Source organism: Styela clava, chromosome 12 (genome assembly GCF_964204865.1).
Source record: "Styela clava chromosome 12, kaStyClav1.hap1.2, whole genome shotgun sequence".
In the NCBI taxonomy this organism is placed as follows: Eukaryota; Metazoa; Chordata; class Ascidiacea; order Stolidobranchia; family Styelidae; genus Styela; species Styela clava.
Window position 1 is genome coordinate 18,480,942 of NC_135261.1, and position 16,008 is coordinate 18,496,949.

Sequence of the window (16,008 nt, forward strand, 5' to 3'; positions counted from 1 at the left end):
TTTTCTATGTCTTTACGTAAGCCGGTCATTTTCAAATACCTGATGATTTCAGAATCGAACCAAATTTTTTTTTAAATCGAATCGAATATTTGGAAAATTTTTAATTGTATGTGACTTTTTGTATTCTGATGGGTCCTCAAGGAACATAACATAATGAAAACTTAGTATCCATCAGTCTTGCATTTCGCTGAGTGTTTACACACAATAAAAAACATGTTCCATCAATAACTCACTATAAGGAAAAAGAGAAAAATGTCAGAATTACATTTTAAAAATATGGCTTCAATAAAAAAATTGATGGATTCACCCCGTCCTCGAAAAAACAAGATGACGACTATTTGAAATGTTTGTCTGAACCGAATCATTTACCATTCGATTCGAAATGCGCAGTTTTGTCATTAGTGTCGTGAACAATGATGTGTGCGATCAACCTATTCGCACGAAATGGAATTATAAGGTTAAGGCCAATGAAAAAAATATATAAAAACATATTCATTCTTTCACGATAGGGACACTAAGAGAAGCTTGTGGTCTGGAATTATTTTCCCATGAATAGTGTTCATTAGAGTTGAGAAATGCCTCAAATAAACTATAATGTAGATATATAGATAATAAGAGTATAATATTGCACGAAAATGCAACTTCAATTTCATATCCGTATCCACTAGTGTCACATCGCTTCGACACTAAAAAAGCACCGGCATTGACATTACAGGTTATGCATCTGGGCTTCAGACCTGACCATCAACATACCAAAGTGCCGTAATTATCAGTTTGGTGCTCACGTAGTATTCGTACCATGGCATGTTGCCTTAGGATACTTTGCTCCACTATGCCTTACTTAATCCCCACATTAGTGCGAATATGGCGCTCCAGAAGTATTGGTTGGAAGAATGTTGCAAATAGCAATATGAAACACTGCGCAATTGTGGCCGACTACAGATTGTATTTTGAGATAAACGATTTAAGTTTAAGTTTCTCATAAATCACTAAAAATATGTTTTTGCCTAAAATAATAAAGTTAATTTTATTCGGACACAAGAATTTAGTATTCCCAAAAGCACTGCCCATAGTGTTACAACACTATTTCTGTAATCTGAAATTTTTTCTGTCATTCTTCTTTGTCAGGATCGTAAGTAATGCCTTTTAGTTACATTATGAATTATTATTTGTTGCTTCATCGTGCGTCATATATACGTATAATATATACAGAGAATGTTGTTACAAAATTCGCCTTCGTATTAAATGCGGGTGTTTGTGCGGTTCCGTTATAATGCGTGAAAAATAAACCATTTATAAACGTTTGCCAAACGTACCGCACGTCTTTCCCTGTGTGTTTTGGCCACGCTAAATTTTCGGTACTCCTGAAGTATGTGAACCAAGACGGCGGACACCGGGATGTAGTATGTGTACCAGGTTAGGGTTAGGCCATAATTTTAGGTTCTAATACTACGGGAATCACTAGGCTAATCTCCGACCTCGTAATAGAACTAAAATAAGGAAAATTGGAATAAAATTATAGCCTAACCCTAACACGTTAAAACATACTACGCCCCGGTGTCGGCCCTATTAGTTCAGATACTTCGGGTGTACAGAAGTTTCTTGTCGGTTCATTTGCTACTCTCATTTGCTGATCGCTAAGCAGTAAATATCATCAACACCCTTTGAGTCCCGGAAGGTGAATATTATTCGTCGAACTTGACACATGGTCATAAGAGGGTCCAATACTGCTAATTGCACGTTCCCAAATTGTTAAATACACATTTAGGAGTCAAAAAGTCCAAATATGTCAGCATTTCAATATTTCTCTTCAGAGGTGAATCTTCGAGGCTTGTTTACATGTTTGAACCAGGGCTGAACACACAGTCTGTGCCATCATTACTTATGCCCTCCATAAGCTTGATCTATTGATCATTGGCTATTGCTTTATTTAAACGAGAGTCCACGTGATAAAAAAATTATTGTTGTCTGGGTCATGAATTTCGATGGCATTTAAACATATAAAAATAGTTCTCATACCTACAAACAGTTATAAGAGGTAAGATGATACTTGAGGAAGAAAATAAGCCGAAATTTATTTCAACCGGGACCATATTGATGTCTGAATCGTCTGATTAATCATTTCATTGACCATTCATGCACTAATGAAAACTCGGCTATAAAAATTCTGCGAATAGTGAAATGAAATGTCATTTAAATGTCACACGACTGTCGATTTATACTTGTAATACTGTTATGAAGCGTCAGTCATGAAACGTTTGAATGGCATTTCACCGTAACTTTATTACTATTAAAAACGTCTCATGCCTATCGCGATCGACTAAAATCTTCGAAAAATAGCTTGCACGAAAACGAATGGATATTGAATACGCAGATAACTGCACACACACATACGAAAAATTTCACCATTACCAATAAACTCGGCTTTGTGGGCGCATTTTTTGTAATGAAATCTACACAAAATTTTTATTCCATTAAAGTTGTTAATTTGATTTTTCAATTGTACCCGGAGTGAATGTTTCATCATTTATTTAAGATTTATTCAAATCATACAATTCAGATATATGGCCTGCCTAATTTTTAGTCGTAAGTATTAAAAATTCCTCAAGAGACCTTGCCAAGTATTCATGTATTATCTGAATACCGAAAAATAAATATTCTTAAATCATGGATGTTACATGACTGCTCAAACTTCAGTATCTAATTTACAATTTTCTCAGAACGCGATTCTTCGCTTGCTTAGAATTAGAACAAGTTGGGCATTTTGGTGCCACTGCTACCATTGCGAATGAAATTTATCACACTACTCTTGGAGTGAGACAATAACTTATTGTTGGATCGTTTGTCAGTCTAGACACGCGATATTCGGCACTTCATTTTTGAACATAGGCAGAGGAAAAAACTAGCGTTTGATATGTAATAATATATATGCTTTACCGGGTTGCCCAGACTTAAATACTGTATGTGCATATTGTATCTTGCGCATGTAAAATACTGTGATCTTCTTGTTGTAAACAACACAACTGGTTCGAGAAAATTTTCGGCGGTATTTCAATAAAATTCACTCAACATCAGACGCGATCGACTACTTGAGACGTGGCGATCGACCGGTCGATCGCGATCGACGTGTTGGCCACCCCTGCTATATAGTAACTTACCGTACCTATTCTACTGTACGGTCAAAATATTTTCGACTTTCCCGTAGCATGGGAGTGGCACGAGAGACGTCGCAGAATCGCTACAGATTAATTTTTCCTAATTTTGAAGATGTCATCACACACAATTTCGAAGTGCAAAACGAATCACATAAAGCTCACAGAAAATTTCAAAATAAATGAAGTAATAGCCGTCTGGCGAAAATTTGGAAGCAATGGGTCCAGTAGTTAATGAGGAAAGCAATTTCTTCATAACAACGTGAAGCAAAATACAAACAAGAATTACGAGAAAGAATTCATGAGGGAACATTCACCATATTTATTCATTATCTAATTTTAAAACTGCAATGATCTTTGGACGCGTTTAACTATGACGACAGGTGTTCCACCCTGTTGGGTATTTAATTTTAAGTCATAAATGACTCGTTTGCACCACAGTTGGATAATTTCTATATCTTACGTAGTAATGTTTGTAGTTTGAGAATGGTTGTGAACATAACCATATAAAAAATTGATCCCGTTCTAGTTAGCACATGCGTATGCTTGAAATCTCTACAGACCTATCAATCTGGTTTGGTCTGATTTTTTACAGAAAGACATCATGCCGCAAAATTCCTAGTGTTTGGTAAAATATTCACGACCATCATATTTTGAAAATCATTCCACAAATATCTTAACGTAAACCTACAACGTTCGTTGACCGAAAGCTTCTAATTTTTCAGCAAAATTTGGGGAGTAAGAATTATCCATGGGAAGCACAGAAAAAATGATCAAAATTGTTTAACAACATTTTTTGATTTTACCCATAAATCAAATTTAATATTCGATATACAAATTAAATGCATATACACCTATATTACTTAACGATTAAGTGTGAACAGTTGACTTTGAGATTCGCTTACTGGTTCTAATACGACAGTAAACGAAGATCGAATGTAAAGAATAATACATTTGGGGGTCGTGAAATTTTGAAGAATTGGTGTCTCACTTATCTGTTCAATTATATGTGTTATTACAGCTTCCTAGATTCTTGCGAACTAACTTGCGAATATATGTCGATTGTGGAAATTACCACCATGTCCATATTCAGTTTATTGGAAGTAAATACGTGGACATACACAGTTGTGGTTGGTTGAAGACTAAACAATTAATTTCTTCTTTCGCAGAAAAATTTAAGGTGTTTTGAGCAAGGTTCGTCATTCAGCATCCAATCGTAATGTGGTCGAAAATGCGCGCAATCTTCAATGCCGCCCTGATTATCCGGTTGATTGACAAACCAATAAGTTTTTTCCCTAGTTGAAGTGACGCCGTCTTTCCAAACAAACTTTCCTTCTTGTTGAATGTCATCCAAGCCAATCCAAGTGTCGAATGCCGCTTCTTTAATAAGTGGCATTAATTCACTGTTTAAAACAAATTTTGTTTTGAGAAAATTGTACAGTCTCATTCCGTGATTTCACCAACTATAACGTGCGTATGGTGTGCTCTATATATATTTTCAGGTTGGGGTTAGTAATTTAACTTGAAAGCATTTAAGATCATTAACGTTTAAATTCAAGAATACTTTTTACCAGCCAGGGGACACAGATATTTTCATTGGAGCCCTCACTTAGCTCCAGAGGCGTGTCTAGAGCGGGGCATAGACATAGACATCCGTCGGGGCAGCACACCATGGAGTTTGTTACTTAGTTTGATGGTTTGAATAAAAATAGTACAAACATTTCATTCTTACTTAATCTTCAAGTTATTCATTCCCATGTATAATTGCATCTATAATTCATTTATCCAGCATAAATGTTCGACACGCCCCTACTCAAAACCCAAACAGAGAAGTGAAACTGTTCAAGATGTTGTAAACAATTACACTTTGAAATACAAAGCTATTATTACTTTTCACACATAGACTACTACGTCCAACATGAAATCGTTCAATGAAGGTTAAACTAAAATATGAAATCTCCTACCTATGGAATTGCCTAATCTACTAAACTAAATGTTTTGCACGCCAATATTATACAACAAATCACTAGCATATAGACTACCTATAGTACTATTTGTACAAAAAAATAAATTTGGTAGATATTTTAAACCATTACCTGCGCACTGCAGGATCACGGATACCAGCGGCAGCGAGGTTGGCACCCCTTTTCTGACATTCGTATTGGGCAGTTTCATACGACACCTTATCGTGGAACAGTTTATAGGAAAAATTATTGGTTGCCACATACCAAGTATTTTTGTATACTCTTTGTTTTAGTTGTTTGACGATATCTGTTAGAGAAACACGAACATGTGAGTTCAGCAAGTGAATCTGTTTTTTCTAAAAAATAACATCACCATTTTGAATTTTTATAAATATTTGAAGTTGTTATTATGCTAAGCATTGAACAAGAATGTCCTGCTAGTAATTATCGCAGATACTTGGAAGGTAAACATCTTGAATTCATTTTTCCAGTATTTGCTCTTGTAAAACTGGAATTAAATTAGCTATTTTTGCGACAGCGTTCTATTTTATATTTTACCATTGGTAGATGGACTTTGACAAGAACCTTCGGTTACAAAATGACCGTTCTTCCATTTAGTCACACATAATTCTCCATCTGAATGAATAGAAATACCCGTGTTATTAACGCAAACATAAAAAACCCGGAATAAAAAATAAATTTCAACGATGCCAAAAATAAAATAATTCTGTATGGTGAGTAGAAATTTAATAGAAATCAATATCTTGATTTCCAGTTTGTTGTTTTTCTCTTAATTCCCCTTCTCTTTTCTCATTGTAATTTTTTTAAAATCCTACCAAAATTAAAGAAATATTCGAAACAAAGTTTAACCTAATCGTTTCGTTGTAAAAAATGGGTTTCTTCACAACTAATGGAGCAATCGATTCCAAACTCAAAGTTGGAAGAAGTTGCTCGAAAACTACTTTTTTACTTTATTTTTTCAAATTTTGTCTGAGTCCTGATGTACATGATATTTAATACAAATTTTTATTACATATGCCAGTTGTAAAGGTCGAAATTTTGTAGAAGATTTTATCTTCATTTATGTTAGTTATTCTGTGTAAAAATCGAAATCCCAAATTGTTATATGCAATATGTAATTTCTTCGTGATAAATTTGATATTGGATCATAAAATGAAGGACAGGCATCAAAATTTTTTGGAATCGAATCGAATATTTGGAAAATATTTAATTGTATGTGACTGTATGTGTATGTGAAAACTTAGAATCCTTCACCACCTACAGTTCACACACAATAAAAAACAGATTTCATCAATAACTCACTAAGAAAAAGAGACAAATGTCAGAATCGCAATTTAAAAATATGTGTCCAATAAAAATTGATGGATTCACCACGTCCTCGAAAAAACAAGATGACGACGATTCGAATTTTTGTCTGAACAGATTCGAATAATTTACTATTCGATTCGATTCGGAATGCGCATTACCCTATTCATACGAAATGGAATTATAAGGTTAAGGCCAATGAAAAAAAAAATACAAAAACATATTCATTCTTTCACGATAGGGACACTGCTTGTGGTCTGGAATTATTGTCCCATGAATAGTGTTCATTAGAGTTGAAAATTACCTCAAAGAAACTAAGAGTATAATACTGCACGAAAATGTAACTTCAATTTCATATCCGTATTCACTAGTGTCAACTCCGTTCGACACTAAAAAAGCGCTGGCATTTCCATTACAGGTTACGCATCTCGGCTTCAGATCTGTCCATCAACACACCAAAGTGCAGTTTGGTGTTTCCGTAGTATTCGTATAAGGACATGTTGCCTTACTTAATCCCCACATTGGTGCGAATACGTTGATCCAGAAGTATTCGTACCAATGTGGGAATTAAGTAAGGCAAAGTAAAGAAAAGTATCCTAGAGGGAAAATGTCCTATTAAGAATACTTCTGGGGCACCATCAGTTTTAACATGTCATTCTGTCAATTACTATACGAAATCTAAGAAATATCACGCTAAATTGTTAACAATTTATAATGGAGAAATTAGAATAAATAATAGCCTAAATATAGTTTTCAATCATAACACAAAGGCTGCCTTCTGCTTGAAATTGCATATGTTGAAAACTTTTTTGAAACATTCGATCATCAGCAAGAATTGTTCTTAATATTTCGTGTTGGCAATAGTTAGATGAATAAAATGATATACAAATATAAATATATATATGCGTAACAAATCCAATTGTACGTATTCTACTCACGTTGCGTTGTTGACTGAGCAACAGGCAAGAACCAGATGAAAATAGAAAATATTCTCAAACTGCACTTCATTTGGCAGTTGAAAGATGTGGAATGTCCAATCAATTATTTAGTAACTCTAAAGATATAATCCCCAAGTATGACGTCAATCAAACATGAATATAGAGTAGGCTATAGAGGCAGACTTTTCAATTTGAATTTAATACTGAACTGTAAATGCATATAATTCCATTGTACGCGTGTCATATTTTAATAGCTGGTACGTTTCCCAATTTAGAATGTTGCAAATAGCAATATGAGACACTGTGCGATTGTGGTTGGCTACAGCTAAACGATTTCATTTTAAGTTTATCAGAAATTACTAAAAATAGGCTTTTGCTTAAAATATTAAAGTTAATTTTATTCGGACACAAAAATTCAGAATTCCCAAAAGCACTGTCCATAGTTTCACAACACTATTTCTGTAATCTGAACGCTCTTCTGTCATTCTTCTTTGTCAGCATTGTAGGTAATGCAATTTAGTCACATTATGAATTATTATTTGTTACTTCATCGTGCGTCATATATACGTATATAGAGAGAATGTTGTGATAACATTCGACTTCGTGTTGAACGTGGGTGTTTGTGTGGTTCCGTTATAATGCGTGAAATAAACCATTATGAAAGATTGCCAAACGTACTGCGAGCCGCACGTCTTTTCTTTCCTGTATGTTTTGGCCATACTACATTTTTTGTCGGTTCATTTGCTACCCAGATGATTGCTAAGCAATAAACATCAACACCCTTTGGTGAATATTATTCGTCGACCTTGACGTATGGTCATAAGAGGGTCCAAGACTGGTAATTGCATGTTTCTAAATGTTAATTACACAGTCTAAATACGTCAGCATTCAATATTTATCTTTAAAGCTGAAACTTCGAGGCTTGTTTACATGTTTGAACCAGTGCTGACCACACAGTCTTGGCAATCATTATTTATGCTCACTATAAGTTTGATCTAGTAATAATTGGTCATTGCTTCTTTTGAACGAGAGACCACGTGATAACAAGAAAGATGGTTGTCGGGGTCTTGGATTTCGATGGCTTTAATGGGATTTAGATGAAGTTTATCAGTATTGAATAGAGTAGACTGTCATGATGGATAGAAGTCGCAAGTGTCACGGTTTATCTTTGCACAAGAAAATGGCGTTTAAGTTGCAAGAAGAGCATTCTAACTGAACCATGGTTAACTATAACCACGCAATGCACATTGAACGACGAAAAATAAAAGTTATCAAAAATTTTTTCCCCATTTTCATCAACATTCCTTCCAAATGGCACCTAACTAGTGTTTTTAGCGTAAACAGCAGACTTTATATGACGTCCTATATCTTAGTAAATACCCAGCTATGTTTTCTTAACTTCGAGAACTAGGACTAGTGGTAAGATCGGGCCCGAAAATTCCGGCCTGACCCAGGCCCGTGGGTATTAAACCAGACCCGACCTGAGCCCGACTAATTAACTGGATATGCAGGGATTAGCCCAAAGCAAGCCCGAAATTTCACATTTTCTTTAGGAGTTCATTGAATTCTCATTGCAAGAGTTTAGTACAGTATGTATCGTGTTGATGAGGCAACTTCTGTTTTTTTGCAGACCACGGTCTCTCGTGGCCAAAACACGGCCGAAACGCTTCATAAAAAAAAGGGCCGTGGTAGAGAAACCCGACCCGACCCGAACGTAATGATTGACATTTCAGGCCCGACTCGGCCCAAATTCCGGGTCGGGCTCGGGCTTCAGATCTTAGCTCTAACACAGACCCATAACTAGAGACTTGTTTGTATCTAAATTGTCATTCGCTCGTTTGAAAGGGGGGGTTTGGTTCAACACACTGCAATAGTCAAATCGTCAGTATCACTACTTGTTTACTACAGGTTTTACTACTTTCAAGTAACAATGAGATCGAGGCGTGCAGTGGAGGATATATCGAAAAATAACAATGCATTCTATTATTTATCTTTATACGGCTATTTTTTGCAAAATAATTTTTTTCTCTCTTACATTCATATTGTAGATATTTAGAATAGAACCACTTCTGACACCATGGTTCGTTTCTTAATTGCTATCTGCTCAGAATAGAAACTCGTATACAACTGAACTCCGTTTATTGAGAACAGCGGCACAACTTAAACATTGCAACAAAACAGCAATCATAAACAAACGTCTACAAGTTAACACAACTGTATATCGACTGGCGAGCCAGACGAGTAGATAGACGAGATGCATTGCGCCGCAAACAATTAAGAGTTGTCGCGCTACTCATCATTTGAGTAATCACATTACGTCACAAATAATGTGAACATAATTTTCTGGATTTGAATTTACGTTTTGACGCATCCAAATCTATACTCACATCCTAATTCAATTCAAATTACTTTACAGCATATACAGAAATATATAAAGAATGTAACTGGATTCATGTTTATACTAGCAGTGTCAATCTGGATACGTATAAACGAATTCACTCATATGGAGATAAGAAAAAGAGATAATCGAGGGTGCTGTTGGCCAAATTTTAATCATCGTGTTCTACCGTGTACCCCCGAAAATAAGACAGGGCCTTATTTTAATTTTCTTTCGAAAAATTCGGGAATGTCTTATATTTTCATTTTATCAAAAACAAAATTACAAAGTAGAAAATTACGAGATTTTCAAATATACAAAATAAAAAAACCGATATCCATTTACTTATAAATAACCTGCTTTTATTCAAAATAACTGCAAAACATAGAGAACCGATTATTAATCAAAAACATCTAGGAGAGATTTCTTGCTATCGACTAAGTAAAAAAAAAATCGCGTTATTGCATTGGTCTTATTTTAAGGAAAAGGCTTATATTGAAATCATTTTAAAATTGAGGCTAGGTCTTATTTTCAGGGTGGGTCTTATTTTCGGGAAAACACGGTATCTGCCTATTCCGTAAGTGTTGGCAAAGCGTTCAGATGCCCATAGAAAAAAAAAAGTGATATAAAATTAATATGAATATTGCCGAGTATAGTGAAAAAACATTGCTGCACAACCATTATACGGTGACTTATTTGAATCACCAGCCTTAAACTTCACCAATTATTTACACCTCATAACAATGATTGACGTTGTCAGACGAATCTTTTGTTGTCTGTGTCGCCACTTAGTGTTAACTCGTTACACGACTAACTAGCGCCCTTTAGTGTGAACACTGGGACTGAATGCGTTCTTAAATGTTTTCTCGTAACATTATTTTCGATGGAACGTTTCATTAAATCAGGGGTCACCAAACTACGGCCCGCGGGCCGGATTCGGCCCGCGGCGACCTTTCATCCGGCCCGCGACGACACGAAAAAATGGCAAAACAATTTTTTTTCCAAAGGATGTTTCCTCGAGCTTCCACTTCATTGTTTATTTTGTAACATTTGCCAATCAGCAAGATGCAAAAAGTGACGTACTTATAGGCCATTTCGAAACCGTTCAAACACTTTTGTCACTCGGACAGATTTTCAGTCGTGGTTGTTAACAATACCTCGTTTTTGCGACTTTTTTTCCAAAGGATGTTTCCTCGAGCTTCCACTTCATTGTTTATTTTGTAAGCCAATCATCATTTTGCCTGCATAGGAGTTTTAGTTTAAGTGCAGTAATCAAAAATTAGTCCAGAAATAGCTGTGGTAAAATAGTCTAAAATTCCCTACCGGTACGCAACGTTCTCTGCGAAGGATGCACTCTTACACGCGTGGCGCGTGCTTTCGGCGAAACTGTTGCTGTGTATGTTTCTCGGGCTAAAATGAACGTCTAACGTGCACGTTGCGCAAATAGTAGGTTACTGTAATATATCACGTACTGCTCAATAACATATATTTTTTCCTCACCAGTCATCATGGCCACTAAAGCAGAGAAAGATAGATGTAGAATGTTGTATTTTCAATAAAGAATGGGGAGAGAAATATTTCTTTATAGAATCAAATGATCAAAATGCTATATGCCTAATATGTAATGGCATTGTTGCCGTGAAAAGGGAATATAATGTTCGTCGTCACTATGAGACTAAACATCTTTCAATGTATTCTAAATATACTGGGAAGATGCGCAGTGATAAATATGAGTCCATGAGACGTAGTTTAGAATCTCAGAGGAAACTATTCACAAAGAAGTTTGCGGAAAATGAAACGGTAAATCACGCAAGTTACAAAATAGTAACAAAGTTGGTAGAGCGGGGAAAACCATTTACTGATGGGGCCTTCATTAAAGACTGCATATTGGAAGCAGTAAATTATTTGTGTCCTGAGAAAGTCAATCTATTCACAAGTATAAGCTTATCACCGTCTTCAGTTGTTAGGAAAGTAGAAGAACTCGGAGCAAATGTAGAGCAACAGATCCATGACAAAGCAAAGAACTTTTTGTCGTATTCCTTAGCACTGGACGAGTCGACAGATGTCTCAAGTACATCGCAGCTGTTAATATTCATCCGCGGTATTGATACCAAGCTCAATATCACAGAAGAGGTGGCATCCGTTTGTAGCATGCATGGCACAACGACTGGAGAAGACATTTTCAAGGAGGTGCAGAAAACTTTACAAGACTATGATTTTCAGTGGAACCAACTTCGATGTGTTACAGTTGATGGAGGAAAACGTGGCAGGAGTGAAAAAGGGTTTGGTAGGGCAGATTCACAAACAGTTGGAAGATCTTCAGCTTCCTAAAGCTCTGTTTATACACTGCATAATACATCAACAAGCACTTTGTGGAAAAGATCTCGATATTTCTTGTGTGCTGGAACCTGTCACAGCGGTGGTCAACTTTATTCGAAGTCAAAGTCTTAACCATCGCCAGTTCCAGGCATTCCTTGAAGACATTGATTCTGATTTCAGTGACCTACTTTACTACACAGTCGTGAGATGGCTCAGCTGTGGCAAAGTCCTGTCTCGTTTTTATAAGCTCAGAAGAGAAATAGACCATTTTCTCATTAAAAAGAATAGAGCTGATCCACAGCTTGATGTACTTCAGTGTATTTTATTTTTTGCAAACTTAAACCTTCAACCCACATGGGGCTAACCTGGAAATAAACAATTTAAAATACCATAAACTGACGAGTAAATGAAAAGTAAATTTTTTTTATTTGTAAGATACTGTTTTGTCCCCTACTTAACCTTTTTTACCTGAACTATGTATTTCTTAAACCAAGCCATATTGCAGTCACATCTGAGAAGATTTTCGTATAATTTCAATGTTGTCAAATAATCGCTAGCTCCGTCCAACATCAATTTCCTTAAGAGTAGTCAAATTATTTTCCGTCAAATACTGAAAGTTACTGAAAGTTTTGGCATTTTCCTGGAAATTTACTGCAATAAGTCAAACAGCAAGTGAGATCATGAACGTACTGAGCCCTGAATACAATACAAATCCAAATTCTGAATACAATACAAATTCAAGAGGGCTCAGTACGTTCACGGCACAGGTGGGTGAAACATAACTAAGGATAAATTTTTCCCCCGCTCATTGTGATTAGTGCCCCATTGCGCAGTTGACGTTATCAATGACAGTCATTGTCGTCCATTATAAAGAGCAATACCAATAGATCAAAAATACTACACTGCTAGAGACCGAATCAAAATATCATTAAATTTATAGTAACGTACCTCATAAAACACCAGTAATATCGGATAGTCCGCTGTTGTCGAGCCATAAGAATTGCAATCTATCCAGTCCAATGAATGATTCCGAGGTAAGGGTTCCAATGTTGTTGTCGCTTAAGTCCAGCTTCCAGAGTATGGTCTGTAAATACAAACTCATTTTGGTAGACTTCAGGATGTTCAGTTTTTGTCTTAATATTTTCATAGTTACTAGTTAATTCGTTTATTGTACGCATATTTACCTAATTTCAATAAAATGCGGAACTTTCTTCAATTTTTTTCCACTCAGTTTGAGTACTTCAACAATAATTCCATCAATCATCGAGATCAAGGCCGATCGGATTGGGTCCCATTGTAATCTTTTTAAGATATCTGAAGGAAGATAAAGATATTTTACCAGGCTATAAAAACTGACCATGTCTATGAGAAATTACTATAAACTTTTGGGATAAGCAAGATTTAAAAAATATTCTTGGTTGGAGAAGATTGTCTGTGAATAATAAACGCCTCTTTTTCTTTGTAATATGTTATATGTCAGAGATGAAGTGGCAGAAGAAAAGAGAAAACCAAAGGAACTGTGTCGTCATTTTCATGATAGATGGTTCTATTCAAATAACAATTTTGAGAAGGCAGCATCTAAAATGTACTCTCGAAGCGGTGTTCTGTTCTATCTACTCTATTTTGCGGTAATGCAGGATATGTTCTGTGATGGCCACGTCGTAAATATCGTGGCCACACACACACACACAGTGAATTTGTTGGCGCGGCGGTGTGGCTCATCGTGCTAAGCGTTAGGGATACGCTCGCCACCACACCTCTGACTACCTTTTGTGGGTTCGCAGGTTCGAATCCCATGCGGGGAGAGTTATGTGCGAGAGGATTGCTGGTCTTCTCGCCGCCGCAGGGTGGTTCATGTTACCGCTGGTCGGTTGCGGCTTACTCCACCATCAAATCCAAGCCTCCAAAAACAAATAACTAATTTATCCCATACCCGACATGGATTGGTAACCGGACCAGGGGCATTGCTTCGCCATATGGTTAAGTCGTCTTATCAGCTTTCCTCAACCCCGAAATAAATATGTATACATATCCTATCCTTTCTACAGGAACCCAGTTTCTAGCAATAATACGATTTTAGACATGTTGCATTTGCGTTTGTATTACGATTAGTCGCGAAATTTACATCTACTATTGGAGTCAAGCACCTCAAGCTAGCTGTTGAATGTGATATAACAAAAAAGAAAAATTAATGAAAATGACGTACCAGCGAGATTCAGAAATCGAAGTCCCTTAACTGCGGACAGCGTGATCAAATGTTTTCAAGATACTTTTTGAACAGCCAATCTTTTCGTTAAAGGTGAAATGTCACTTGGAAGATATGTTTATCCGACCCCAATACAAAAGACTGCAGGAAAGACGCCAGGACCTTAATAAGTATATTGTTGTTATTGTGATATATTTAATATCAATATAACAATGTGCTGCATAAATGTGTAGTCAAAATAAGCTCTAGGAACCAACTGAAAACCTTTTCTAAATCTGGATTTAAGTGCAGATTATTTTTTATCAACAGTAAATTCAGATTTGGGTATACGCATTGTGGTCACACACTCACACCATTATTATACCGTTGTAAGTAATCCCATGATTAATAAACATAGTTCATAAAATACCGTTATACTTGTCTTTTCGTACATGTAGGTGCATTGTTCAGGGCATGTTGCGTGAAATTTTGCTTCTAATTGCTCGTGCGTTTGCGGATAACCTTCGGTAGTTTCCGAAATATTTTCACCTGAAAGTTAATAATCATAATTACGCATGTTTTGATTTATATTCAGAGCTTCGTAATGCAATTGAAATATTAGCTTGAAACAAATTGTGTTTAGGGCAATTGAAATTAGGAACAAAATACCTGAAATAGTGCAAGAAAAGAATATTAGTAGAATATTGGATGATGCTTGGGTTCACAATAGTAATTTCATCTTTAAAATATAGAAAAGGGGGATGATACATTTGCTATTCGGCATTCTATCCTTAACCAAGAAACAACAGACCGCGTCATTAATTTGTGGGCAATATGAACAACAACCAAAATGAAACAGTATCTCAAAACAACTCATTTGCAATAACAAAACAGCATAGCCATCTCTTTTTTCTAAGCCACTTCCACTCCCTAATACATTGTTTTGTTATTTGAACTACTAATTTACAACTAATAAAACTTCCCATCTACAAATAAATCGCATATGCCCTACGAGCAGGTGTGTCAAAACAGAGCAGCAGATATGACCAATTTGTTTACACATTAATGATAAATAGAACTAAGCTATCGTTACGCCCGATCCAACACATCTACAAACAGTCAGCAAACTGGGCAATTACAGACGAAACCTTTCAATTTGTCACTGTGTCGTGCTACCGACAACAGTAAGCAAACTGGGTAATTACAGACGAAACCTTTCAATTTGTCATGATGTCGTGCTGCCGACAATACAGATCTGTAGAAGTCGTCAACGTGATGGTGACGGATGGAAAGAATTCACTCTTGCACGACGCTGAGGAAAATGAAAAAGTCTTAACTTTGCCAAGTGACTTTATTAGATACCTCCCCTCAATCCTCAAATATGTTCCGTTTATTTTATGGAATTAAGTTTTTTCTATAGTTGTTATCCCTGCTGTCATACGCGCTGCTCCCCGTGGCAATGTCCGAAATACATAAACAAGAATCCAATTTGTGAATAACATCGCTATTTGAACTAAAATGATAAAAAAAAGTAAGCATTCTTGCAAAGACATTCAAATTGCTAATTTTCATAAATTAATTATGTCCTAATGGTAGTGCCATTTTGCGTCATGTTTTCAATATATATATATATATATATATATATATATATATCTAATACGGTAGTTAAGTAGACATACCGCGCTAAAAAAGCGACAGTTATGTAGACGGAAAAATTGGGTAGACATTTTCCTGTCCGCTTAATTAT

General features: G+C 35.9%; 2 protein-coding genes across 2 annotated transcripts; one reads left to right on the forward strand and one right to left on the reverse strand.

The window, feature by feature from the left end:
- Positions 1–1,285: 1,285 nt before the first annotated feature.
- LOC120329391 (lectin-like) lies at positions 1,286–7,794 on the reverse strand. Its single transcript, XM_078118640.1, has 4 exons — positions 7,381–7,794; positions 5,675–5,752; positions 5,249–5,423; positions 1,286–4,555 (listed from the first exon to the last, which is right to left on the reverse strand). Exons 1-4 carry the CDS (start codon positions 7,448–7,450, stop codon positions 4,303–4,305), a joined length of 576 nt encoding a protein of 191 aa, XP_077974766.1. The 5' UTR covers positions 7,451–7,794; the 3' UTR covers positions 1,286–4,302.
- Positions 7,795–11,470: 3,676 nt separating this feature from the next.
- Positions 11,471–12,088, forward strand: LOC144430618 (general transcription factor II-I repeat domain-containing protein 2-like). Its single transcript, XM_078118628.1, has one exon. It carries the CDS (start codon positions 11,471–11,473, stop codon positions 12,086–12,088), a length of 618 nt encoding a protein of 205 aa, XP_077974754.1.
- Positions 12,089–16,008: the final 3,920 nt, after the last annotated feature.

Bases quoted from the DNA above. Each gene is read 5' to 3' on its own strand.
- LOC120329391 (XM_078118640.1), bottom strand. From the start codon at position 7,450: ATGAAGTGCAGTTTGAGAATATTTTCTATTTTCATCTGGTTCTTGCCT. The intron at 5,424-5,674 runs GTAAAATATAAA...TTTCTCTAACAG, and splicing joins TCAAAGTCCATCTACCAATG to ATATCGTCAAACAACTAAAA. The intron at 4,556-5,248 runs GTAATGGTTTAA...TGTTTTAAACAG, and splicing joins CGTGATCCTGCAGTGCGCAG to TGAATTAATGCCACTTATTA.
- LOC144430618 (XM_078118628.1), top strand. From the start codon at position 11,471: ATGCGCAGTGATAAATATGAGTCCATGAGACGTAGTTTAGAATCTCAG.